The sequence below is a fragment of the Ovis canadensis genome, chromosome 19, assembly GCF_042477335.2.
Source record: "Ovis canadensis isolate MfBH-ARS-UI-01 breed Bighorn chromosome 19, ARS-UI_OviCan_v2, whole genome shotgun sequence".
NCBI lineage: Eukaryota > Metazoa > Chordata > Mammalia > Artiodactyla > Bovidae > Ovis > Ovis canadensis.
In genome coordinates, this window is record NC_091263.1 from 26,845,715 (window position 1) to 26,871,758 (window position 26,044).

Here is a 26,044-nt window from a genome sequence, read left to right on the forward strand (position 1 = left end):
AAAACAAGAGAAATTTCTGCCTTAAAAATTCCTAGAGAAGTTATGGACCAGCTGATGCAAAGAACCTGATTAAGGTTCTTTCCTGATGCCACATCTATTTGCTCTATCTGTCCAAGACCTTGCAACCACAGCTTGACACGGGACTGTTCCCACAGGGAACTGTTACTACAGGTGTGGCTTGGCATCTGAGGCTCCACGTCTCTCTGGCTGGAGCTAAGGAGAACAAGGCACCACAGGACAGAGTGCAAGGTCCAAACCCTTACAGGGTCTTGGAGGTTGAAGCTCAGTAGACAATCAAGTTGGTGATGCTCAGTGGGGAACAATTCCAGAGGGCATTAGCTCCCATGAGGAAACTGCGGTTTGATTCCATTATTTCAATGGGGTCATTATATTTTTATTAGCTGAGAAACGGTTCATGATTCTTTTCAGGGTTCTTTCCCCAGAGTGAAAAACAAACCGACAACACTTACCACTTGCAGTAGCGCAAGGTAAGCCATTAACACATTGTCAAAGTTGACATGCGGGGTGTGCCAATAGAAATTTCCACTTTCACACTGACTCCGGTTTGCAACAACGTTATAATCTATGACTGATTTTACATCTGTTGCATTAACACATCTTCCAAATCTTCCAGAAAACAGACTTACTCCCAGGATACAAAATATGAGCCAGAAAATGAGGCAGACAAGCAAAACATTCAGAATAGCAGGTATGGCACCTATGAGAGCATAAACTACCACCTTAAGGAAACAAAGCAGAAGAAAAACATAATAGATGTGTGAGACTCACCAAGCTCTTAATCTTCCCAGGATGGGTCTGATGTGTGGGGCTGCATTTCTTGAAATCTCATCTTTACATTCCAACCCTGAACCCCAACCCCATGGCAAGCCCTGCTCTCAGCTCCCTACATTACGGGTCCTTTCGGTTGCTACAGGATCGCTTGAGAAGTGTCTTCTGATGATGGTGTTTGAGACACCTGCCCTAGGACTGAAGGGAAGCCAGAGCCCAGCTCGACTGTCACAGAAGTGCTTTTAGGTGAAGACTATATCTTAGACTTTTCTCTACCTCTGAATTCTAAGCAGTGGGCCAGATGGGAAGGAGTCCAGGAAAAGTTTGACAATTTAAGGGATGTCCAGCCCAAGAAGAGCAGATGGCTTCTCTACCTTTCCCTGCTAGCTGACTTTTTCCTCCATTCCGCCTAAAGAACATACCTTCATTCCTTCAAACTGGGACAATGCTCGCAGGGGCCTCAGTGCTCGAAGAATCCGGAAGGACTTCAAGCCCATTAAGTCAATGAGACTGGTCACAGAGACCTGGTGGGAAAAGAAGCTTTGGGTAGTACATCCAGCTTGGTGACCAGAGAACCCAGTGGGTGTTAAGAGGCATCTTTCTGAGAGGCAAAGGCATGCCCACAGCAGATTATCCAGACACAGAAACCAACAAGACCCAGCTGGAAGGGCGGGGAGGGGGAGCAGGTTAGAGGCAAGTTTTCTCCTTGCCTGGCAAAGCTCCAGCCCATATGGGTGAGAACAGTGTGTTTACATTTGTTTAATGAAAGACAAAAAAAAAAAAAAAGCTGAGAAACTGTTGTGAATTCAAGGAAACCAGAGAGACATGGCAATGACTGTCATGTGAGATCCTGAATGGGATCCTAGATTGCGGGGGAAAGGCGGTGGTAGGCGGGTAGGGTAAATTAGCCATAAAGGACCTTGTGACAACCGAGAACATTTGAAAATGGATGTGGGTTTTAGTACTGCTAAGTCGCTTCAATCGTGTCTGACTCTATATGACCCCATAGACGGCAGCCCACCAGGCTCCCCCATCCTTGGGATTCTCCAGGCAAGAACACTGGAGTGGGTTGCCATTTCCTTCTCCAATGCATGAAAGTGAAAAGTCAAAGTGAAGTCGCTCAATCGTGTCTGACTCTTTGCGACCCCATGGACTGCAGCCTACCAGGCTCCTCCATCATGGGATTTTCCAGGCAAGAGTACTGGAGTGGGGTGCCATTGCCTTCTCCAAGGGTTTTAGTACTGGATCATGTTAAATTTCCTAAGCTGGATAATTGCTTTGTGACTGTGGGAGATAATATGCTTGTTCTTTGGAAAAACACCCTGAAATGTTGAGGGCTAATGTAGTGTGATCCCTACAACTTAATCTCAAGCAGTTTAGGGGAAAAAATACAGGAGAAACTGATATGGCAGATGGGCTTAAATATTAATAATGGGTGAATCTGGGGAAAGAGTACAAGGGATTCTTTTGCAATTTCTTGCAACTTTCCATAAGCTTCAAATATTAAAATAAAAAGTTACAAAGAAATAACTCTAAAAAATAAAAAGAATGAATGAATGAATTCCTTTTGGCTAATATGTTCCCTCATTCGAACAGCTCCTTTTTGGAGAATTAAATCCAATTTTCTCTCCTAACATGCTTCTTTACAGCAGGATATGACAGAGGATTGGAAAACTCTGTAAACACACTAAATTAAAACTGAACAAACAGGGACTTCCCTAGTGGTCCAGTGGTTAAGACTGTGCTCCCAATGCAGTGGGCATGGGTTCAATCCCTGCCCAGGGAACTAGATCCCACTGCCACAACTAAGACCTGGCACAGCCAAATAAATAAATAATAATTTTTTAAAAAAGCTCAATAAAGATGCTGAGCTTAAGTTGAAGACACTACTTGCAGATTTTCAGCCATTCTTATTGATTATGCAGAGCCTTCAGAGGCTCAACTTAGATGGAGAGTGCTCAGCAGGACAGGAAGTGAATTATTGATACTCCTGACTTAGATGATGGCAAAGTTAACTGGTATCTAAAAACACCTCCCACGAGCCAATCTCATTGCAGTAGTAACACATTTGCAGAGTAGGAGAAATTGAAGGACTATGGCAGAATAACCAGATTCTTAAATTCATAATCAACTTTTAAAAATCACCATTGATTCAAAATGTGCGTATTTATAATGGCTTTTTCCAATAAGCTGTTTTGTTCTTCTGCTTGTGACAGCATTGCCTGTTGGGAGAGTTATTTAATCAGCTTTTGCACAAATATGCCTACCTTGTTCCTATGGTGGTGCTTTAGTCACGAAGTTGTGTCTGACCCTAGCGACCTCATGGACTGTTGACCTTGTTCCTAACCAAAGGGAAAAGGGTTGTAAAGCTCAGCAGTCCTGGCTTTACTAAGTGACTGGTAGCGTAAATAGAGAGGATATTCCTGGAGGGACATTGTACACCTTTTCACCTGGAACCTCACCCCTAACTGAAACATCCATGAGAAGCGCTGACAAGAACATATCCCCATTCTTCTCTACTCTACGGCATTCTTCCGTAGAAGTTTTCCCTAGTTTTATTTTATTCCTACCTAATTTGCATTAATCTCCCTGTACTGTGGTTTTGAGATTCCTATCATGTTATATACATTCTTATGGTATTCTCCTTTTGACTGTTATGGAATATTACAGCATATATTTATATTTTATGAATTCATTTCCCCTTGGTGAATACCTAAGTTGTTTCCATTTCTTTGCTGCTATGAACGATAGCAAACTAGACAGACATGCATTTTTCCTGGGTACATACACAAGAGTTTCCTTAAATGTATAACTAGAAGTGGTATTTCTGGATTTGTAAATTGGGTTCATTTGTAATTTTAACTTAATGGTGCAAAAGTTTCCCCAAATGTCTTGTATAGCAGTTAGCAGTGATTAGAAGTTCCATTTTCCTAAATCCTTCTCATGTTAGATATTATCCAACTTAAAAATTTTTGTCTGTCTGATAAGTGAAAAGAAGTCTCATTTTAATATGTATGTCTGTGCTAACTGGTGATATAACTAGTGTGTATTTCTTCATACATTTATTAGCAACTCAAGATCCTCCTGTGAATTGCCTGTCTGCACCCTTCCCCCGTTCTTACACTGGGTTGTCTTTTTCTTGTTGATCTGTTGGGGGTATTTATTTACAGTGGATCATAACTATCTGTTATGCAAGCATGTGAGCTCAGTCACTTCAGTCGGGTCTGACTCTTTGAGACCCTATGGACGGTAGCCCACCAGGTTCCTCTGTCCACGGTATTCTCCAGGCAAGAATACTGGAGTGGCTTACCAGCCCTGCCTCCAGGCACAAAACCTGTGCCGACCCAGGGACCAAACCTGTGTCTCCTGCGTCTCCTGCACCGCAGGTGGCTTCCTTACCCCTGAGCCACCCGGTAACCTCAACTCTCTGTTTTATATGTGGTATATACTGTCTCGAGGGTCTAGCCTGTCTTTTATAATCATGGTGTTGTTGAACAAAAAAAAGAAAGTCTTATATTTTGATATATATTTGTGGTTGTGTTTGCACTTTCCTATTCCAAAATTATAAAGATCATTTTATTTAATCTTGAGTAACAAGCAACATAAAAATATTATTCACATAACTCATTTAATTCATACAATAATGTTCTGAATTATGCAGTGGTGTACATCACTGCTGGGCGTCCCATATGGTCCTAGTGGTAAAGAACCTGTCTGACAATGCAGGGGACTTGAGAGACATGGGTCCAATCCCTGTCGGGAAGATCCCCTGGAGGAGAACATGGCAATGCACTCCACTATTCTTGCCTGGAGAAACTCCTGGACAGAGGAGCCTGGCAGGCTCCAGTCCATAGGGTCTCAAAGAGTCAGACACGACTAAACTGACTTAGCACACACACACATAACATCACTACCACATAATATCTCAACCACATTACAGACATGAACTCTGAAGCTCAGTGGAGCAGCATCTTGTTTCAGATGGAACTGGGTCTGCATAGTGCTAAGGCTGGTAATAGTAATAGTGGACCACACTTGGTACTTTCTCTGGGATTCATAAAGCTATATAGTTAAAAGATTATATCTTCTCTTGCTCTACTCATTCTTGTTCCATTCAGATTGTTATCAAGGTTATGTTTGTCTCATTAAATAAGTTTGCATGCCTCCCCTCCTTTTCTGTTCCTTGTCTTAATCTGAGTAAGGTTGGGATGCACTGCTTGTCTTAGTTCAGGCTGCTATATCAGAATACCATACCATAGCCTGGATATATAGACAACAGAAATTTCTTACAGTCTGAAGGCTGGAAATTCCAAGATTAAGACGCTGGCAGAGTCAGTGTCTGGTTGAGGACCTATTTCCTGGTTCATAGGCAGTCATCTTCTCCCTGTCTTCACAGAAGGAGTGAGGAAACTGTGGAGTCTCTTTTATAAGATCACTAATCCTATTTATGAGGGCTCTGGAATCAATGCTCTTATGTCCTAGTTGCCTCCCAAAGGCCCCATCTCCAACACGCTGGAGATCAGGTTTCAACCCAAATTTCAGGGGCAGGGTAGAGGGACACAAACATGTGGTCTATGGCACTGCTCCTGGGAAGGCTGGTAAAACTTGTTTTCAGAACCACCTGGACCTGGTGTCCTTTTTGAAAGTGTGGCATTCGACTACTGTTTCGATATTTTAAATAGTTATTGTTAGCTGTATGTTTTCCATTTTGTATCTGGGAAAATTTGGGCAATTTAGAGTCTACACTCTCATTTATATCCATTTGGAAGTTGATGTCAAAACTGAAAGCATTCTGCTTGAGATTTCACAGAAAGAGAGTAAAGAAACAGCTTTAAAATCAGTGTCCTACACAGACTTGTGGACACAGGAGGGGAGGGAGAGGATGGGACAAATTGAGAGAGTGGCACTGACATATACACACTGCCATGTGTGAAGCAGATGGTGAGTGGGGAGCTGCTGCGTAACACAGGGAGCCCAGCCTGGTACTCTCTGAAGACCTAAGGGGACAGGGTGGCAGGGAAAGGGGATGGAGGAAGGCTTAAGAGGAAGGCTTAAGAGGAAGGGGATATATATATATAGTTATATAGTTATGACAGATTCACTGTGTTGTATGGCAGAAACCAACACAATATTTTAAAGTAATTATCTTCCAATCAAAAATAAAATAAGAATTGGTCTCCTAAGTTTAGGCCAGTAAACCACAGGTCCTAGATCAGAGATACCAAAAATCTGTCCATTGTCTCAGGCATCCTTCACTACAGTCAATAAGATAACGGATGCACAGTGACTAGCACTCTGGAACCTGATAGGGAATCGCGTGATGCTCCTGGGAATACTTGTGTTGGAGCTCCGATGGCACCGGTGACTTTCTGAAATGCTTGACCCACACGGCCTATTTGTACCCGCCAACAAAACGCTGGCTCTTCAGTGTGGTGTGCTGAGCACACAGTTTGTACTATGCATTTGTCATATCTACTTTCTTAAACAGCAGGGACAAAGTCTAACTAATTAGGTCATTATAGAAGGCTATAGATGTTAAAATCAAGGACTTTGCAGGGAGGCTTACTAGATTTGAGTCTCCTTCTTCTTCCCAGGTGGCTCAAAAGACTTCCCAGGTGGCTCAGATGGTAAAGCATCTGACTACAATGCAGGAGATCCAGGTTCGATCCCTGGGTCAGGAAGGTCCTCTGGAGGAGGAAATGGCAACCCACTCCAGTACTCTTGCCTGGAAAATCCCATGGATGGAGGAGCCTGGTAGGCTACTGTCCATGGGGTTGCAAAGAGTCGGACACAACTAAGTGACTTCACTTCCATCTTCTAGCTGGGCAACCTTGAACATGTTTCTATGACTTAGTTTACTCCTATTTATCTGGGAAAAATAATAACTGCAACATGGAAACGCTGTGATAACTAAAAGAGAGAATGCATAAGAGGCATACGGCAGAGTACCTGGTACCGAGAAAGCAGTCGAAAAATGTTACCTACTCTCATTGCTATTGGCCTTGGCATCCTACAGACCAAGGTGTGAATTCCAGTCCCATCTGAAACAAGCTGCTAAGCCTCTGAGCTTCAGGTTTCCTTGTCTGTAATGTGGTAGGCAATACATAGGTCTGCCTAACTTGGAACACTGTTGTTCAGATTAAATGGAAAAAACAATGTATGTGAATAATCCTTGTTGCTTGACGATCAAGATGGGAGACCAGCCTAATCTGCTGGCTGCTAACCTGCTTTGAGAAGTCTTGAAAAGAAATTAAAAGTTGGAAGGAGAAGGAAAAGTAGAGAATGTGCGAAGCTATTCTAGATGTACATCAGAAATAAGCGGTGCTTATGGAGAGAAGTGAATGAGTACCATCATGGAAAGGGTTGAGACGGTGAGCATATGAAATGCAGCATATGAGGAATGGGACCAAGGAAAGGCTGGACTGCTGATAGATAAATGTGAAGAAAAATATTCTGGAGAGGCACTCGTACGAGGCACACGGGAAAAGCAGCTCCCATGTGATCCCCTCCTCCACCCCAACCCAGCCCCCCTCAATCCCACCTGCGCACAACACAGAGACGGTAAACTTACAATCACAATGACGAAATCGAGCCAGCACCAGACACTTGTGAAATACTTCCCAAATCCAAAGGCCACCCATTTCAGACCCATCTCCAAGATAAAAATGTATGTGAAAATAGTGTCAGTACATTTAAGTAATTCTTGGATTTTGGGTTGTTTATCAAGGTTAATATCTTCAAATACCTGAAATGATAAAGTACAGCCATAGGTCAGGTTGAACTCTCTGCTGACTTTATTTTTTATTGTTCTTCCTTATTTGAATAAACTAGGATCTCTCTTGGTGATGAGATTTTGCTTAAGGCTGAACTTTTCCAGTAGAAACAATTCCTTGAGTAAGTAAAACAAAAGAAGGAAAATCCTATTTCTAGATTTCTGTTGCCACTATAGTTTCCCAGAGTCTCATCAACTATGTTGCCATCATAGTTTCCCAGTTTCTCATGGCCCCTGGAATATTAAAAAAAAAAAATCTTCCTAATGGATCATCATACTGTCTCCTGGTCTTCCTAATCCTTTCGACCCTTGCCAACAATATCTTGCCAACTTTCCCAGAACCTCCCAGTGGCATTCACCATTTCTTTCATCCTCCTACTTACCTGGGTGGTTCTATTCAGTGGCTGTTCATTGCTTACAACATCAAGTCTGAAAACCTTAGTTCATACTCTGGATCCTTCCAACACTGAGGCTCACCACCCTCCACCACAAACAGCATTATCCACTTATCCCAGTGTTCCCTACAGATTTGATCATTTTCGTATGTGAATCATGATGTGCAAAAATTTGGGAAGCACTGGGCTAGAGTTCCCAATGTAAATTACTTTGAATGTTGCTAAGTCGCTTCAGTCATGTCCAACTCTGTGCCTAACCCTAACCCTATCCTAACCCTAACCCTAACGTTAAGTTCTGTGGACCGTATCCCACCTGGCTCCTCTGTCCATGGCATTCCCCAGGCAATACTACTGGAGTGGGTTGCCATTTCCTTCTCCAGGGGATCTTGCCAACCCAGGGATCGAACCCAAGTCTCTTATGTCTACCTGCATTGGCAGGCAAGTTCTTTACCACTAGCACTACCTGGGAAGGCCCAAACATTCATTAAGTGTGACAATGAAAATTAGACATCTAAGCTTTTGGAGAGACCCTTTTTCACACTACATCCAAACATCTCCTTAACCCAAAATATGTGTGTGTGTGATTCTTCGGGGTCTGTATTGCTAGGCTGTAAGCTGTCCTTTTGGCCTTTACAGTGTTACTGAGGATGAAAGGAAGGAGAGAAGAGACACTAACCCTGCCAAGTCATTGGGAAGGCAAGAAAGAAATCAGCAATGCTGTTAGGAACCAAGGTAATCTCACAGTCCCACAACCCTAGAGAAAAAGAATAGAGAATAAAACAGTCTTACTTTCAACCCCCAAGTGGGCTTTTGACTGAAGAAGGCCCTTCATCTCCTCCTCTCCCCCACTGGCTCCTGGTCAGCCTTTAAGATATCAGCTTAGTTGATACCTTCTGTAGGAAACTGTCCTTCTTCCACAGGAATGGGTTAGGTGCCATCCTACATGATATGTTGTTTCTCTTGAATGTACCACTATGGCCCTAGTTATAGCTGTCTGAACTCCATCTGTCTTGCCTACAAGCCCCCAAGCTCTTGAAGGTCAGGGATTGTCCGTTTGCCTCTTTCAGTTCAGTCACTCAGTCCTGTCTGACTCTTTGTGACACCAGTACACCAGTCACTCTTTGGGACTGCAGCATGCCAGGCCTCCCTGTCCATTGCCAAGTCCCAGAGCTTGCCCAAACTCATGTTCATCGAGTCGGTGATACCATCCAACCATCTCATCCTCTGTCATCTCCTTCTCCTCCCGCCTTCAATCTTTCCCAGCATCAGGGTCTTTTCCAATGAGTCCATTCTTTGCATCAGATGGGCAAAGTATTGAAATTTCAGCTTCAGCATCAGTCCTTCCAATGAATATTCAGGACTGATTTCCTTTAGGATTGACTGGTTTGATCTCCTTACAGTCCAAGGGACTCTCAAAGGTCTTCTCTAACACCACAGTTTAAAAGCATCAATTCTTCGGCACTTGGTGGGAGGGGGGTTCATGTTTGGGAACGTATGTAAGAATTAAAGATTTTAAAATTTAAAAAAATAAATAAACAAATTTTTTTAAAAAAATAAAAATTAAAAAAAATAAAACATTCACAATCAAAAAAAAAAAATTCTTTGGCACTCGACTTTCTTCATAGTCCAACTCTCACAGCCATACGTGACTACTGGAAAAACCATAGCTTTGACTAAACAGACTTTTGTTGACAAAGTAATGTCCCTGCTTTTTAATATGCTCTCTAGGTTGGTCATAGCTTTTCTTCCAAGGAGTAAGCATCTTTTAATTTCATGACTGCAGTCACCATCTGCAGTGATTTTGAAGCCCCCCCCCCAAATAAAGTCTCTCACTGTTTCCACTGTTTCACCATCTATTTGCCATGAAGTGATGGGACCAGATGCCATGATCTTCATTTTTTGAAGGCTGAGTTTAAGCCAGCTTTTTCACTCTCCTCTTTCACTTTCATCAAGATGCTCTTTAGTTCTTCTTCACTTTCTGCCATAAGGGTGGTGTCATCTTTATACCTGATATTTCTTCCAGCTATCTTGATTCCAGCTTTTGCTTCATCCAGCCCGGCATTTCTCATGATGTACTCTGCGTATAAGTTAAATAAGCAGGGTGACAATACACAGCCTTGACATGCTCCTTTTCTTATTTGGAACCAGTCTGTTGTTCCACATCCAGTTCTAACTGTTGCTTCTTGACCTGCATACAGATTGCTCAGGAGACAGGTCAGGTGGTCTGGTATCCCCATCTCTTTATGTATTGGCCACGTTTGTTGTGATCTACACAGTCAAAGGCTTTGGCGTAGTTAATAAATCAGAAGTTGCTGTTTTTCTGGTATTCTCTTGCTTTTTTGATGATCCAATGGATGTTGGCAATTTGATCTCTGGTTCCTCTCCCTTTTCTAAAATCCAGCTTGAACATCAGGAAGTTCACAGTTTACAAACTGTTGAAGCCTGGCTTGGAGAATTTTGAGCATTACTTTGCTAGCATGTGAGATGAGTGCAATTGTGCAGTAGCTTGAACATTCTTTGGCATTGCCTTTCCTTGGGATTGGAATGAAAACTGACCTTTTCCAGTCCTGTGGACACTGCTGAGTTTTCCAAATTTGCTGGCATATTGGGCGGAGAACTTGAACAGTATCGTCTTTCAGGATTTGAAATAGCTCAACTGGAATTCCATCACCTCCATTAGTTTTGTTCGTACTGATGCTTTCTAAGGCCCACCTGACTTCACATTCCAGTATGTCTGGCTCTACATGAGTGCTCACACCATCGTGGTTATCTGTGTCATGAAGATCTTTTTTGTCCAGTTCTTCTGTGTATTCTTGCCACCTCTTCTTAATATCTTCTGCTTCTGTTAGGTCCATACCATTTTTGTCCTTTACTGTGTCCATCTTTGCATAAAATGTTCCTTTGGTATCCCTAATTTTCTTGAAGAGATCTCTAGTCTTCTATCTCTAGTCTTCCCATTCTATTGTTTTCCTCTATTTCTTTACATTGATCACTGAGGAAGGCTTCCTTATCTCTCCTTGCTATTCTTTGGAACACTGCATTCAAATGGGCATATCTTTCCTCTTCTCCTTTGCCTTTCACTTCTCTTCTTTCCTCAGCTACGTGTAAGCCCTCCTCAGATAACCATTTTGCCCTTTTACACTTCTTTTTCTTGGGGATGGTCTTGATCACTGCCTCCCGTACAATGTCATGAACCTCCATCCATAGTTCTTCAGGCACTCTGTCTATCGGATCTAATCTCTTGAATCTATTTGTCACTTCCACTGTATAATTGTAAGGATATGATTTAGGTCATGCATGAATGGTCTAGTGGTTTTCCCTACTTTCTTCAATTTAAGTCTGAATTTGGAAATCAGCAGTTCATGATCTGAGCCACAGTCAGCTCCCGGTCTTGTTTCTGACTGCCTCTTTAGGAGAGACAAATCTGAATGGTGTTGAAAGCTCATTTCCCATTTCATTTTGGAAGCTTAGCAACAAGCTGGCTCAGCAAATCCGAGTTTGCTCAAAGGAAGAGCAGGCTGATATCAGAACTGAGCATTGGAAGCTCCCATAATATAACTAGGCCTAATCCAGGATGCTCCCATTTCTATGTAGCTACCCAAATCAGAGCTTCACAAACTCTAATGAGCCTTAAACCACCTAGCATCTGATTCAGCAGGTCTGGGGTGGGCCCAAGACTCTGAATTCTTAATGAGCTTCCAGGTGATACGAGGCTGCTGGTCCATATACCACATACGGTGGTCAGGGACTAGATGTTTCCTGTCTCCATTTCTCTATAAATACAGGCAGTGAAATAGGGCCTGCGTCTCTCCTGGAAGCCTCTGCGTTGTGTGTTCAGTCTCACTCTGCCCAGCCTACCCTTGCCTCGTCTGAAGGCCGATGAGAACTAGGAGATCTGTGTGCCCTCTGCTGCTTCCCTGATTGTAAGTTTTCTCACACAGGTGTCTGTGTGACCTTGTGACAACAACATTGCTTTTCCACTAAATAGCACAGGGCATGACAGATAACGGTGACTATTTGTGGAATAAGTGCAAGAACCTTGTCACTTGGAAGTGTAGATAGCTAATGAAATCTAATCACCAGAAGATTACAGGGAAGCCTACAGGATGAGTGATAAAAAAAATTAATCAAGGCAATTCTCTGGGATTGTCTTAGAGAAATTTGCTTTTTTGTTTCAGGAATAATGTACATAGCAGTAAGGAGGTAAATGGGCTTCCCTGGTGGCTCAATGGTAAAGAATACACCTGCCAATGCAGGAGACATGGGTTTGAACCCTGGGTTGGAAAGAAGAACCTTCTGGAGAAGGAAATGGCAACCCGCTCCAGCATTCTTGTGTGGGAAATCCCATGGAGAGAGGAGCCGGGCAGGCCATAGTCCACAGGGTTGCAAAGAGTTTGAAGAAGGGCAAAGCAGGTAAATGGGCTGTCTGTTGATCACAGGCTCTGGTGGACCCCAATGCATGCTCATCTCCTCTCATCTGGAGATTACACAGGTATAAAGCACTAACCAGGAAAGTAGGGGTGCCCTTGTCCCTCCTAGCAATTTATTGTGAAATGTTCTGTGACTCTAAATCAATAAGGGGAACTCAGTACTCCATTCACTTGGGATGACAAATACTAAGAGAATTTAGTTTTACATTATGGCCATATTAAGAGGAAATACAAGACATAATGGGAGGGAGAGAGAGAAACATGTAGCTGATAAGAAAGAAAATACTGTTGCTCAAGGTGAGGGTATGTGTGCAGAGGAGGAAAGAAGGACAACAAGGTGAGGAGAGAGAGCAGAAAGGAGTTCATGACCATATGGCTAGGGAGGGTGATTGATTCAGTTATTTCCAAAGCTTATCAGAACTCACAACATACCTCAATTTGGAAGGATCTGTCATACACATAAAACAGTATCTCTTTTCCCTCCTCTCAAAGGATCATGAGTGGTGAAAAATACCAAGGCAACTTATATCCTATTCTAGCCCCTGTAGACTTCTCCTAAACGTTTCATCTTTTAGAAAGCAACACGAAGGCCACCAGGAAAAAAAAGAGAACAGGAGCATTGCCATCTAGAGGAGGAAACATGTAGGATACGCTGAAAATGTCTAGAAATCCTCCAGGAATGACGGACAGGCTTGGAGTTAAGGTCAAGACTCCAATAGCCACTTTAAAGTTCCAATCTGGGGACTTCCCTGGTGGTCCAGCGGTTAAGATTCTGCGCTTCAGTGGCACGGGGCACAAGTTTCATTCCTGTTCAGAGAACTAAGTTCTCACATGCTGTGTGGCATGACCAAAAAACAAATAAATAAATAAACACATTAAAAAAGCGCTGACGTGGGTCATGCTTCCCACAGGTAAAGCATCTTCAGCTAGGGATTTCCCAGATGTAGCATTTCTTCAGAACATGCTGGCAAAATCCTGTCCCCTAAGGGGATATACCAACAGAAATCCCACTTCTTCCTAGCTTCCCCACATTCACAGCTCCTTGAAGGGCCAAGCTGGAATGAAGCCACCCAGCTGCCTTGCCCCCCAATGTCCCCACAAGACCATGACCATTTACCAGTGCCCCACTGCTCAGCAGAATCACAAAGATAATAAAGCTCTCAAACCAGCTGTGTTTCACTATTTGGTAGCAGGTTTTTCGCAGGCTCCACCAAGTGATCCAGGAGGACTTTCTCTTGTCCACAGTACAGCATAGAGAGCAGCAATTCAGGCCTACAAGGAAGCAGAGAATCACTGTCACGAGTGTCTATAATACACGTGCATTAATAGCTCAACTCTTCACCCTCCTTGTACACACCATGTAACTCTGCAAATCCTCCAACTAGAGAGTTTGAGTCTTTTTCCAACACTTTGAACCTGGGTTCAGCCACATGACAACATTTGGTCAACAGAGCAGAATAGGGGTCATCATATGCCAATTCAGACTCAGTGAGAACTTCAACAAAGATAGAGAACTATAGAAAGTATTAAAAAGAACCAATAAGAACTGAAGAAAATAATAACTGAGATGAAAAAAAAATACAACACTGAGATGAAGAATACAATAACTGAGATGAAACCGTTTAGAGGATGCAGAAGAATGAAATTAGTGATCTGGAAGACATTAATTACCCAATCAGGATAGCAAAAAGAATTTTTTTTAAATGTGAAGAGCTTAAGGGATCCCTGAGACAACATCAAGTATACTAGCATTAGCAATATAGGGGCCTCAGAAGGAGAAAAGAGAGAAGAGGGACAAAAAAACTTATTTGAAGAAATAATGACTAAAAACTTCCCTAATCTGGGGAAGGACACAGACACCAAAGTCTAGAGATGGGAGCACAGAGATTTTCAAACAAGATGAACCCAAAGAGATCCATGCCAAGACACATTATAATTAAAATGTCAAAAATGAAAGATAGGGAATTCCCCAGTGGTCCAGTGGTTAAGACTCCATGCAATCAATGAAGGGGGCATGAGTTTGATCCCTGGTCAGGGAAATAAGATCCCACATGCTGCAAGGCATGGCCAAAAAAAAAAAAAAAATCATAAAAATAACTAAAGATAGAGAATCTTAAAAGCAGTAAGGGAAGAACTAGTTACATACAAGAGAAACTTCATAAGCCTATTAGATGATTTTTCAGCAGAAACTTCACAAAGCAGAAGGACTGGCACAATATATTCAAATTTTTGACATTTTAATTATAATGTGGACTGCATTATTATCATGTTATTGAATTCTTGCCCACATTTTCTAAGTCTTTGTTGAAATTCTTACTAAAATGAAGTTCTCCATTTTCTTCCCTACTTTGGTGAAAACTCTTATGATCACCCCTTTGAATTCTTTACCAGGTAAATTACTTAACTCTGTTTCTTTAGGATTTTTCCTGGGTTTTGTTTTTCTTTAGGGTTTTGTTCTTTCATTTGGAATATAGTCCTCCATATGCTTATTTTGTTTGAATTCTAGTTTTTGTTTCTATGAACTAGGTGAAATGGCTACCTATCTTGGTATTCAAGGAATGGACTTGTGTGGAGTGTCCCCTGTGTAGACAGCTAGCACCTGGTATCTTCAGCGGGGTTACAGGGGCTGAAGCTTGCCAGGGGCAACTCCTGGGGAGCACTTAGGTATCTGAGGCCACCTAGGCAGAGCAGCTGAGGTTAGAGTGGGCTTGGGCTGGAGTCAGGCCTTGGGGAGTGCTAAGTCCAAGGCTACCTTAGTGGGGTAGCTAGAGCTGGAGTGAATGAGGGCTGGGGAGAGTTCTGGGGGTGAGGCAAACCAAGGTGCTCTCTGCTGCCTCTGACCCCACAAAGGGATCCAGCACTTCTCTGTGCATTTGGCAGAAGCTCTAGGGTTAAAACACGGATTTCCTTCCTCTGTTCATGATATTTCCCAGGCAAGAAAATGGGAGTAGGTTGCCATTTCCTCCTCTAGGGGATCTTCCTGACCCAGGGATCAAACCTGGGTCTCCTGCTTTGCAGGCAGATTCTTTACTGTCTGAGCCACCAGTGAAGACCTGAGTAATACTCTAGGGTTGATACGTGGATCTCTTTCTGGTATAGTCTAGATGGCCTTTAAACTGCTCTTTTCTTGCTGATCCCAAGGTGGGTGGGTCTGTGCTCTGGCCCCGCAACAATATCCCTTCTTACTGTAGGTCACTAAGTTGAGGGTGCAGTGCCCATGGATACCATGTCTCCATCTTTCCTACCTGATCTATATGTTCTATCTATATGTAGTAGCTGTTCTATAAGTCCTCGAGTCTTTTTCAGGGGAAATTGCTCTACAAGTAAGTGTATATTTGGTATTTCCATGGGTGGAGGTGAGCTCAGGGTCTTCCTACACCACCATCTTGGATGACTTCTCCCAGAGAAAAATCTTGAGAGATGAGTTGAGGGCCTGGCCAGGGCTCTAGCCAACCCCAGATTTATGGTCAAGTTCTCTTGATCTATGACTTCAAGGATATCCTGACAATTGATGTATTGGGAACTCTACCAAGTGGTAGGAATACTGGCTCAGTGGGGTTTCTAGAAAACTTTTCCCAAGTTTCTACTCTAGAAGTTGGGCTGTATGAATTAACTTCACCTGAATCAAGAATTTCCTGAAATGGTCTCCAGAATCCAGGGGAGACTCTCTTCACTTTTGTTTCCAGTAGAATTAGAAAGAAAGGATCTATCAAACTATAGAGCTTCAAAGAATAACAGAAAACCATCCAAATGTTCCGTGAACTGAATGTAGGAATATTGCCACTTACCTTTGGGCAAACACCTCTCTGGTTCCTTTTTGGGAACCATTTCAAGTAGCCGCATAAAGGGATCCTGTGGACCAATGGTGCTACATTCTGAGAGCACACTCGTAGCATCAGACTTCTATACATCAGAACAAAGGAAAGGGGGGATCATTTTCCAACACTCTCTGTCACCATGATTAATACCTAATATCTTATTTTAGGATTTCTAATGCATGAAACTAGGTAGGTATGAGGGTTGTCTAGAAAGTATCCCTCTTGTTAGGTTCTTTCCTAAATGCTCTGACCAGCCCTGACTCCAAGACAGAATTCTCTAATTCCTCTCCCTTGGATGATGAAAGGTAAAAGTACATGACACAGTATCTCAGCCTTTTCCTCCCTCCCATTCTTACCTCTGATCTGCTGACAAACCATACATACAGAAGCCAGGTGATGAGGAAAAGGTCACTTTACTGACAATGAAATTGTCAGCTACCTCAAGTCTCAGAATAATAGGCCTAGAACAGTGGTTGCATTGATTTTACTTTCTAGGAGACATTTTGGCAATGTCTAAAGACATTTTTTATTTTTGCAGTGGCGGGGGGGGGGATTCTATGGGCATCTAGAGGGTGGAGGCGGGGTACTGCTAAACACCGTACGGAACAGTCCACCATAACAAAGAATCTGGGCCCAAATGTCGTACTGGAGAGGCTGAGAAACCCTGGCCTAGATCTTTGCCTAATAATCTAATTTTGACAGTTTGCTCTGTACTAATCTTGATATTTTTCCATAGTGGCTATTTTGAGCAAGGTAAGTGGATGAGCTATGTTTCTTCTGGGAACACTCTGGGAAAATTACCTTCCGAAGATTCTGTATTGACATAGGATCATCTTCAGAGAATACATCAATTTCCACACTCTGAATTCCTGGACTAGTGAGATCCTTGCTCTTCTGATGAACTTCACTGGCCTGACACTGAGAAACCAAGAGTAGAATTAATACTCCTCCTGGACATCTCACTTGGGATGAAACAAGTTTGAATTTTATTTGGTTTTCTGTTCATCACGAAAATTTTGACATTATTTAACTTTTTCCCTTTACTTTTAAAAACTGCTCCTGAAAAAACTCAACATAAAATAATTCTGGAAAAACTATTATAGGAAACATATAATGAAACTTACTCATAAGTAATATAATCAAAACAACATGATTTGATACAAAATTCAGCAAATAATTAAGAAGTGAATCTTACTGTAACTTTTCAATTCAATGGCTCAATAATAAATTGTTTAATAAATGGTACTGGTATAATCAGTTATTCCTGAAAAAATACAATGCCATAATACAGTAAAAATTAAAATCGATAATCACTTGATATCCTAATACAAAAATACATGAATAAAACTATTAAAAGAATAATTTGGAAAATAATTTTGTATTCTTTTAGGTACAGAGGATTGGCTTAGCAAAATAGGCAACTGAAAGGCATAAAGAAAACATGAATATATATTATAATATAAAAATAAAAAATGAATTTTGTCTGATGACCTGCAGCTAAATCCAAGGATATGCAAAGTCACATCTTAAGGTTTCATCCTAAAATATATGTGAAGGTTCTTCTGAATCTGACATTGTATGGGCATAATTTAAGAACGCTGCTCCCATTGAACACATATACACAAAAAAACAGGTACACATTATCTATGGACCAGACACAGAACAAAAATGAAGTAATAACAATTTAAAGCATGCAGCAAGTAATGGTGAATAAAAGTGTCCCATGTGAAAAAGGAAACCAGAGTTATACCCAAAGCTTGAAACTCTGGGCTGGGCTGAAGTTCTTATACTTAAGAGAGAAAGTTAAAAGAAGTTGTGGCCAATGCTTGGGGTTACAATCATACAAAGCTGCATACCTAGGGAGGCAGGAGGAAGTACAGCCTCAGAAATAAGATCTGGGCAAAGGGAGCTACTGGCTTAGTGACTGGATCTGCAAAATGCCTAGTATCACTATCAGAGAAGAATCAGCTGCCAAGATAAGACTTAGTTCTGAAATGGACCCCTTAGAAGGGTCTATTAAAGACACCACAAAACTTAGACTGCAGGGGGAGTAACAGGCCCTCCCACAAAGATGAACTTTCACATTTATCTTCCAAAGTGTATGATGAGACAAACATAAAATCAGTAGTCCTCAAAAATTAACTACAGGGAGGTCAATTTACTTGAGGAAAAAGAACAAAATTAGTATCATAATCTAAAAATGTCATTAAAATTAATACATTTATAAAAAAGATATTCAGAGTGCTGCTTCTTAGATGGTAGAATAAGGAGCTCTGCAGAATGTTCCACAGTAAAATGAACATAAATGGTGGAAAATACTTGTAAAAATACATTTAAGGTTTCTGTGAATTGTCCTAAGGGCATACAGCAAGTGAAGAAATATTTACTTTTTTAAAAAATCTATGCTATTCAGTAATAACAGCAGGAGTCTATGGCACTTTAGCCATGACCTGCTCTCTCGCTTCCCACTCCCCCAGCTCAGTTTGATGGAAGCTCCACTTTAGGCAGATGTGCCCAAGAAGATGGGGCTCCCTCTGCCCTCGGCTCCCAAGGAAGAGATATGTATCTCATTAGAATGTGCAGGTCACAGCTTTTCTCATCTCCTCCAAATCTGAGTTGAAGAGGCTAAATTTCTGGTGAATGTGGTCAAGAAGTTGGATTTCTGTTTTCATTTTAGTTACTACTCATAGGACAGAGACTCTATTCCAAGTTCAAAAGCTTGACAATACTGGGGCTCTGATCTCCCTTACTCCAGCTAGTTTGCAGGGCAGAGATTCCATGCAGGAAGAGGCAGGCTGAGAGATGAGAGACTACTGCCCCTCCGAGTATTCTGGGTAGTGGCTAAGACATCTTCCCCAGGGTGGCAGGCAATTCATAAGAAACAAAATCTCTGTTTACGCTATATTCACTTCACCTTCCACACTCCTTTTCTCACCTTTCAGTCAGTCCTAACTCTATATTTCTTTTGGTGCTCAACCGAAGGCATTTGATGCCCTCATTGCCCCAGCCCACTCTGAACTCCTCTGGGATCTCCCCCCTGTGCCACATGTGCAGACCATGATTAGAACCAGCCCCAGAGGTGCAGCCACCACACTGTACACCTTTACCATCTCCGCATAGTGCTCAGGACAGGGCAGGCGACCAGCACTCCATGGCAGCTTCCACTTTAAACGATCTCTGAGTCTATGTGTGAACCTGCATACCTGTTTTCCAGCCTCAGGTTGTGTGGCAGCCTGTCCCTTATCTTCACCAAGGGATTCAGCGTCATCTTCTTCCTCTGCAAGTGGGGCCAACCAAGTCCGATCATGCAAGGTCATTGGTACAGAAGTTAGTACACCAAACTCCTCCCAGATCTCTGGGCCCTTTTTCATCCCTGTGACCAGGGGAATGATATCTTTGCTCTCTCCACCAGGGCCTTCTGTCACCTCTTTTTGCTTTGATAAATGTTGCCTCCTGCACCACTTCCTGAAAAAATGCTCAAGAGTATGTATTACAAAACAAAAAGCCCAGCGGAACCGATCCAGGGCTACCTGGACTTTGGTTTTCTTGACTTTTCCTTCCAAGTGTCCATTTCTCTCCTCATTGCTGAAGGAATTGAGTAGCAAGGCAATGAAGAGGTTGAGCACCTAGGAAGGGGCAAAGGGAGAGGGACATAGGGGAAATTTAGCAAAGGAAAGAATACAGTAGGGCTCTGCAACAGCTTTTCCCCAAGACTGGAAACCAGATCAAATGAAAGTTCTATGTCCTTCTATCTCCCAAGAAAGTTCATCTATAAAATAAAGAAAAGGAGAAAAGATTGAGGAAGTAATAGAGACATCAAGATAAGACCAAAAAAAAGTTGAAGTTACAGGGTGCAAACAACCAGATGCAGTCTGTCTGTGTATACGCAGCGTGTACTGTAGAGCCTGGGCAGGGTACGGTGAAAGGCATAACCATGTGGCAAAATCAAAAGTGGATATTCCTTGGGGATCAGCCAGAATCATGAGGTTGGACTTTTGCTGGAATTGCCCACATGGATATGAGTCTAATGTCTAGGACCGCTGAACTCTGAGGTCCTCTCCTAGCTGCACAATTTGAGAGATGGCACACTTGTGCAGGTTTTTTACCTCTTTTGTTTGTGGCTCTCACCAGTTCAAAAATATACAGCTTTCTGGAGGAAGAGTTTTATGGATGTTGATGGGTCCAGTCACACTTCCTCAGCTTCACAATGAGAATTCCCAAGTCTGAATCTTTGCTCAAGTTACCCTCTATTTGCTAAGTCCTCTTTGCCTCTGAAGTGCCTTTTTCAAGTACCGTGTCTCCCAGAGTCTTTCTTAGCACTCCCTTCCCACTCCCTTGATCTTGCATATCTCCTGCTGTCTACTAACACCATTTATTAGATATTGAGGACAGTTAATTATATTTGCATGAGGATCATTAGTTATATTTGCATGATAGTCCCAACTCAGTTCTGAAGATCTTATGCTCAGGTATCCTTGTCTGTCTCCTGTCTCGTCACACCCTCAGTGGTGTACACTTAATTAGTTTCTCCATAGAGTACCATGTTTCCAGCTGTAAGTAACAGATACAGGGCAAGCTTACATAATAAGAAAATGCCACATGACAAGATGTTTGAAACTAGAAGACGGGACCAATTATGCCTTGACAGTAGGCTTGTTCCACCTTCAGTCTACCTTCCTCAGTGCTGACTTTGTCTTGCTTTGGTACTTCTCATGGTTGCATGATGTTTGCGGTTCTACCAAGAGTCACAGTCATAAAAGGACTGGAGGAAGAAAAAGGACCACTTTTTTCATCATTCCCCCTCTCCTCCTTTTCCTTTCCTCTCATCCTCCTTTTAAACAGCAAGAAAAACCTTACTCTGCGGACATTTCTTTACATCTTTGTTGTTATTGTTCGGTTGCTCAGTCATGTCTGACTCTTTGCCACCCCATGGACTGAAGCATGCCAGGCTTCCCTGTCCTTCACCATCTCCCAGAGCTTGCTCAAACTCATGTCCCTTGAGTTGGTGATGCCCTCCAACCATCTCATCCTCTGCTGTCCCCTTATCCTTCTGCCTTCAGTCATTCCCAGCATCAGGTCTTTTCCAATGAGTCGGCTCTTCCCCTTGGGTGGCCAAAGTATTGGAGCTTCAGCATCAGTCCTTCCAATGAATATTCAGGGTTGATTACCTTTAGGATTGACTGGTTTGATCTGTTTTCAGTGCAAGGGACTCTCAAGAGTTTTCTCCAACACCACAGTTTGAAAGCATCAGCTCTTCAGCGCTCAGCCTTCTTTATGGTCCAACTCTCACATCCGTACATGACTACTGGAAAAACCATAGCCTTGACTATACAGAGCTTTGTAGACAAAGTAATGTCTCTGCTTTTTAATATACTGTCTAGGTTTGTCATTGCTTTTCTTCCAAGGGGCAAGTGTCTTCTAATTTAATGGCTGCAATCACCATCCACAGTGATTATGGAGCCCAAGAAAATGATAGCAGTCACCGTTTCCATTGTTTCCCCACCTATTTGCCATGAAGTGATGGGACCAGATGCCATGATCTTAGTTTTCTGAATGTTGAGCTTTAAGCCAGTTTTTTCACTCTCTTCTTTCACCTTCATCAAGAGGCTCTTTAATTCCTCTTCACTTCCTGCCATAAGGGTGGTATCATCTGCTTATCTGAGGTTATTGATATTTCTCCCCACAATCTCGATTCCAGCTTGTGCTTTATCCAGTCTGGCATTTTGCATTTTACATCTATGGACCAAATTAAGTAAAATATCCCTACCTCAGCCAATCAGTGGCGATTTGAATAATCGCTTGGAGTAGGATAGACATTGGGGCATCTTTAAAGTACTGCATGACAGGTTTTCTTTCATGCTTACCATACTGTCTTCAAATCAAATTCAAATGCAGATTTTTGAACATTATATAACATTAAACTTATAATACTATATTTAAATAACAATTTTCACTAGTAAAGTGCTGGAAAAGAAGCTAATGCATTTGTTTAGCCCATGCATTTAAAACAACAATAACAAAACTGAGACACTCACCACAAGTTTTCCAATCACCATGATCGACAGAAACACAATAACGCACAGCCTTGGGTTAGCTTCTTGCATACATTCCCACATGTTTTCAATCCATTCGCCACAGAGGATGCGGAATACCACCAAAAAGGAGTGGTAGAAATCCCCCATGTGCCAGCGTCGTAAACACAGGACTTCAGGGTCACAGGACTTTAAATGATTCTTTTTGTTATTGAATCTAGAGCCGAAAAGCTGCATGCCAACTACTGAGAAAATAAAGACCACAATGGCCAAGACCACAGTCAGGTTTCCAAGGGCTCCAACAGAATGGCCAATGATCTTAATCAGTGTGTTTAAAGTTGGCCAGGATTTGGCTAACTTGAAGACCCTCAGCTGTAAAAATAATAATAATTTTTTAAAAAACAATAAACAAAAATGGAAGAAAAGCCAGTTAGGACAAATTCCACCTGTTCAGCTATAATTCAAATGACTTGTTCCCAAACCACAGCATTTATAACTTTCAAAAATCTTTTCAAAGCCAAATCCATCTTAAACATGGTCAGCAACTCCATGCCCCAATCTGATATTCACCCATATCTATTTTTTGTTTTAAAAATGAAACATTTGGTCTAATTTTTTTAAATGATAAAGACTTTGGGATCATGATGGTAGAACTGGGCATGCACATTAATTAAACAAAATGAATATATTGGAATCCCGTATAATATTGGTTGTTGCTGTTATTTAGTCACTAAGTCATGTCTGACTATTTTGTGATCTTCATGGATTGTAGCCCACCAGGCTCCCCTGTCTATGGGATTTCCCAGACAAGAATACTGGAGTGGGTTGCCATTTCCTTCTCCAGGGGATCTTCCTGACCCAGGGATCAAATCTGCATCTCCTGCATTGCAGGCAGGTTATTTACTGCTGCACCACTGGGGAAGCCCCCAGTATGATGTTGTTCAGTTGCTAAGTCATGTCCAACATTTTGTGACCCCATGGACTGCAGAATGCCAGGCTTCCCAGTCCTGCACTATCTATACTAAGGGTCAAAAACTCTGGGCCCAGAGCCAGATCCATCCCATTACCTGCTTTCATATGGCCTGAGAGGTGAGAAAGATTTTTATATCTTTAAATGGTTGGAGATAATTTTTTAAATATTTCATTACACATTAAAATTGTATAAAGTTCAAATTTTCATGTCTGTAAATAAAGTTTTATTGGAACACAGCCATGCGAATGTGTACTCTAATGTCTACAGCTACTTTTGTGCTATGATGGCAAACTGAGAGGTTTCTATAGTGACCATATGGCCTGTAAGACTGAAAAAATTTACCATCTGCTTTTTACAGACAAAGTTTGTTAACTCCTTCATTATATAATTGAGCTCACAAATTGATGTATTGTGCCTAGGAGGACTACTCAAGACACGTTCTTTTTTTCCAGAGAGAAATTCTCTCCGTGGAACCTTATAGACCTTATAGGAGACAACAACAGAAAAAAGCACAGTAACTAGTTTCACAGATTATTTCTTATGTTAACTTTTAATGTAAACCAATGGTTTCACTCCAAAGTACAATCCTGTTAAGTGTCAACTTTGGAGTTGGCCCAAAAGTTCACTTGGGTTTTTCATAAGATGTTAAAGAAAAACCTGAACAAACTTTTCGGCCAACCCAGTACTTGTGGAGGGGCAGGGAGATACTGCAGGTCAGTTAGACTTCTATCACAAGAGAGGAGCCACTGCTGTCTACATAGAGGGGAACTGGGGGCATCTCAGGGAGAAAATGTGGTTCTATTCTTGTCCACAGACAAACTCATAGAACTCCTTGCCTCAGAGCATGGCTGTAATAAGCCTAACCATTAGTAAAGCACACGTAATTTTGCTCACCCAAGCACCAATAAAGCTTTAGGGAGCAGCCTAATAATGCCTGATTTTAAGCAGTGTGATTTTCTAATATATGCCAACTATAAAATGTATGCTTAAGTAACTGAATCAAATGTCTTATTCCACGTTTAGAAATCCTATCCACATAGAAGGAGAAATAATCCAAAAAGAAATTATATAAATGAACTTACTTGAAAAGCAGAAAGAGACTCACAGACTTAGAGAACGAACTTATGGTTGCTGGGGAGAAGGATGGGGGGTGGGGGAGAGGGATAGTTAGGGAGTTTGGGATGGACATGTGCACACTGGTATATTTAAAATGGATAACCAACAAGGACCTACTGTATAGCATATGGTACTCTTTTCAATGTTATATGGCAGCCAGGATGGAAGGTGAGTTTCAGGGAGAATGGATACATGTATATGTATGGCTGAGTCCCTTCACAGTTCACCTGAAAATATCACAGTATTGTTAATCAGCTATACTTCAATATGAAATAAAAAGTTTTTAAAAAGAAAAAAAGAAATCGTATCCATGTCCCCTCCAAAAAGCTAAATCTTTGAAAGAGGACGAGAGGTAACCTTTTGTGGTTTCCTGATTCCCTTCCCAGATGTGATTTCTGCCCATACCTCTTACGGGGTCTGCTGCATGGTCATTTCTGGGCCATGTCTTATATTTTGCTTAGACCACAAACTCCTTGAAGGCAGTGCTTCCCTCACCTTGCAGTCTTCCCCCATACATGTCAGGTACTCGGCAAAGGCTACGGGGGTGCCTCCAGTGGCTTGTGGATGAAGGGCAAAGACTGCAGAAAAGGGCTGCGTTACTGGGAGCAATGAGGAGGGACCCTGAGGACAACACCCGCTGGCAGCGCCTGCCCCCATCCTGGGCTCTGTAACGCATCTCCCCTTGGTAAGCCCAGCTGTGAGGGTGCCTGGCTCAGAGTTCTGTGGGGGGAAAGATGGATGGGGGGGTTGCACACACAGCAGGGAGCACAGTCCTGACACCAGAAGACATAATTTTGGGCCTAGTTGCCTGAAGGGTCATCTTGTGGCAGGGGAGGGAGGAGAGTAGGGGTTCGACTGAGAGAAGACCGCCTGGGACTCACAAGTGTATTATAGACCTGGCTGTCAGGAGGAGTGTAATTTTGGTTCTCAGATCGAGGTAAGATGGTAAGCTTTAATCCGAAACTAGCTATTGAACTCACTGAAGACTCTTAAATCCTGGCTGATAAGTTATTCAGTAAAATAAGAAAGTAAGTGCCTTACCACTCTTAAGGAACGAAACGATATCCAACTTTTTCCTGAAACTATATGGTTTACTATCACATCTGCCAAACTCAGAAGAGCAACAACACTGTCAAAAATGTTCCATCCTCGACGAAAGTAGTGGTAGGGATCCAGTGCAATGATTTTTAGGCACATTTCAGCCATGAAAATGCCAGTGAAAACCTACAGTGAGACAGGAAAAAAAATGAGAAAAAGAAGGTATGTCCAAGGAAATTACAGAGGTTACAAAGAAATAAACTGTGTTCTCATACTTGATACAATATACCCTGCAGTCCATGAAAAAGAAGCATTTACCACTGCAGCATGGACTTCACTTAACCTTTTCCTCTCTCCCCACGACCCCACCCCACCACGGCCTCCACTACAGTATCACCAAGCTAACAGGCATCAGGATGGAGAATAAATATATTTTCCATTCTGTTAAAAAAAAAAAAAGCAAAATTGGCTTCTTGGTAGATGGCAGAGTAATAGGAAGTGTCAAGCAATTCCTCCTCTGAATTCTCTTTAAGATACTAGTAACTCCAAAGTGAGGGGAGTACACAACACCTCTGAAAAGTAAAGATAAATATCATTCATAAACCAAAATACAAAAGCAGTTTATCTAAACACTCAACCTCAATACTTTGGTCAGGAAAAAAAAAATTTAAGGGCCCAGAA

General features: G+C 42.1%; 1 protein-coding gene across 1 annotated transcript in view; it reads right to left on the reverse strand.

Moving 5' to 3' along the window:
* Positions 1-26,044, reverse strand: part of SCN11A (sodium voltage-gated channel alpha subunit 11) — an 86,220-nt gene that overhangs the window by 22,766 nt on the left and 37,410 nt on the right. Inside the window, exons 14-22 of the mRNA XM_069561498.1 lie at positions 25,367-25,549; positions 22,240-22,608; positions 19,408-19,830; positions 17,006-17,116; positions 16,175-16,289; positions 13,504-13,658; positions 7,361-7,534; positions 1,212-1,313; positions 471-740 (exon numbers count right to left, since the gene is read on the reverse strand). Of these exons, the coding sequence (XP_069417599.1) occupies positions 471-740; positions 1,212-1,313; positions 7,361-7,534; positions 13,504-13,658; positions 16,175-16,289; positions 17,006-17,116; positions 19,408-19,830; positions 22,240-22,608; positions 25,367-25,549 (1,902 nt within the window). The remainder of the gene's footprint in view (positions 1-470; positions 741-1,211; positions 1,314-7,360; positions 7,535-13,503; positions 13,659-16,174; positions 16,290-17,005; positions 17,117-19,407; positions 19,831-22,239; positions 22,609-25,366; positions 25,550-26,044) is intronic.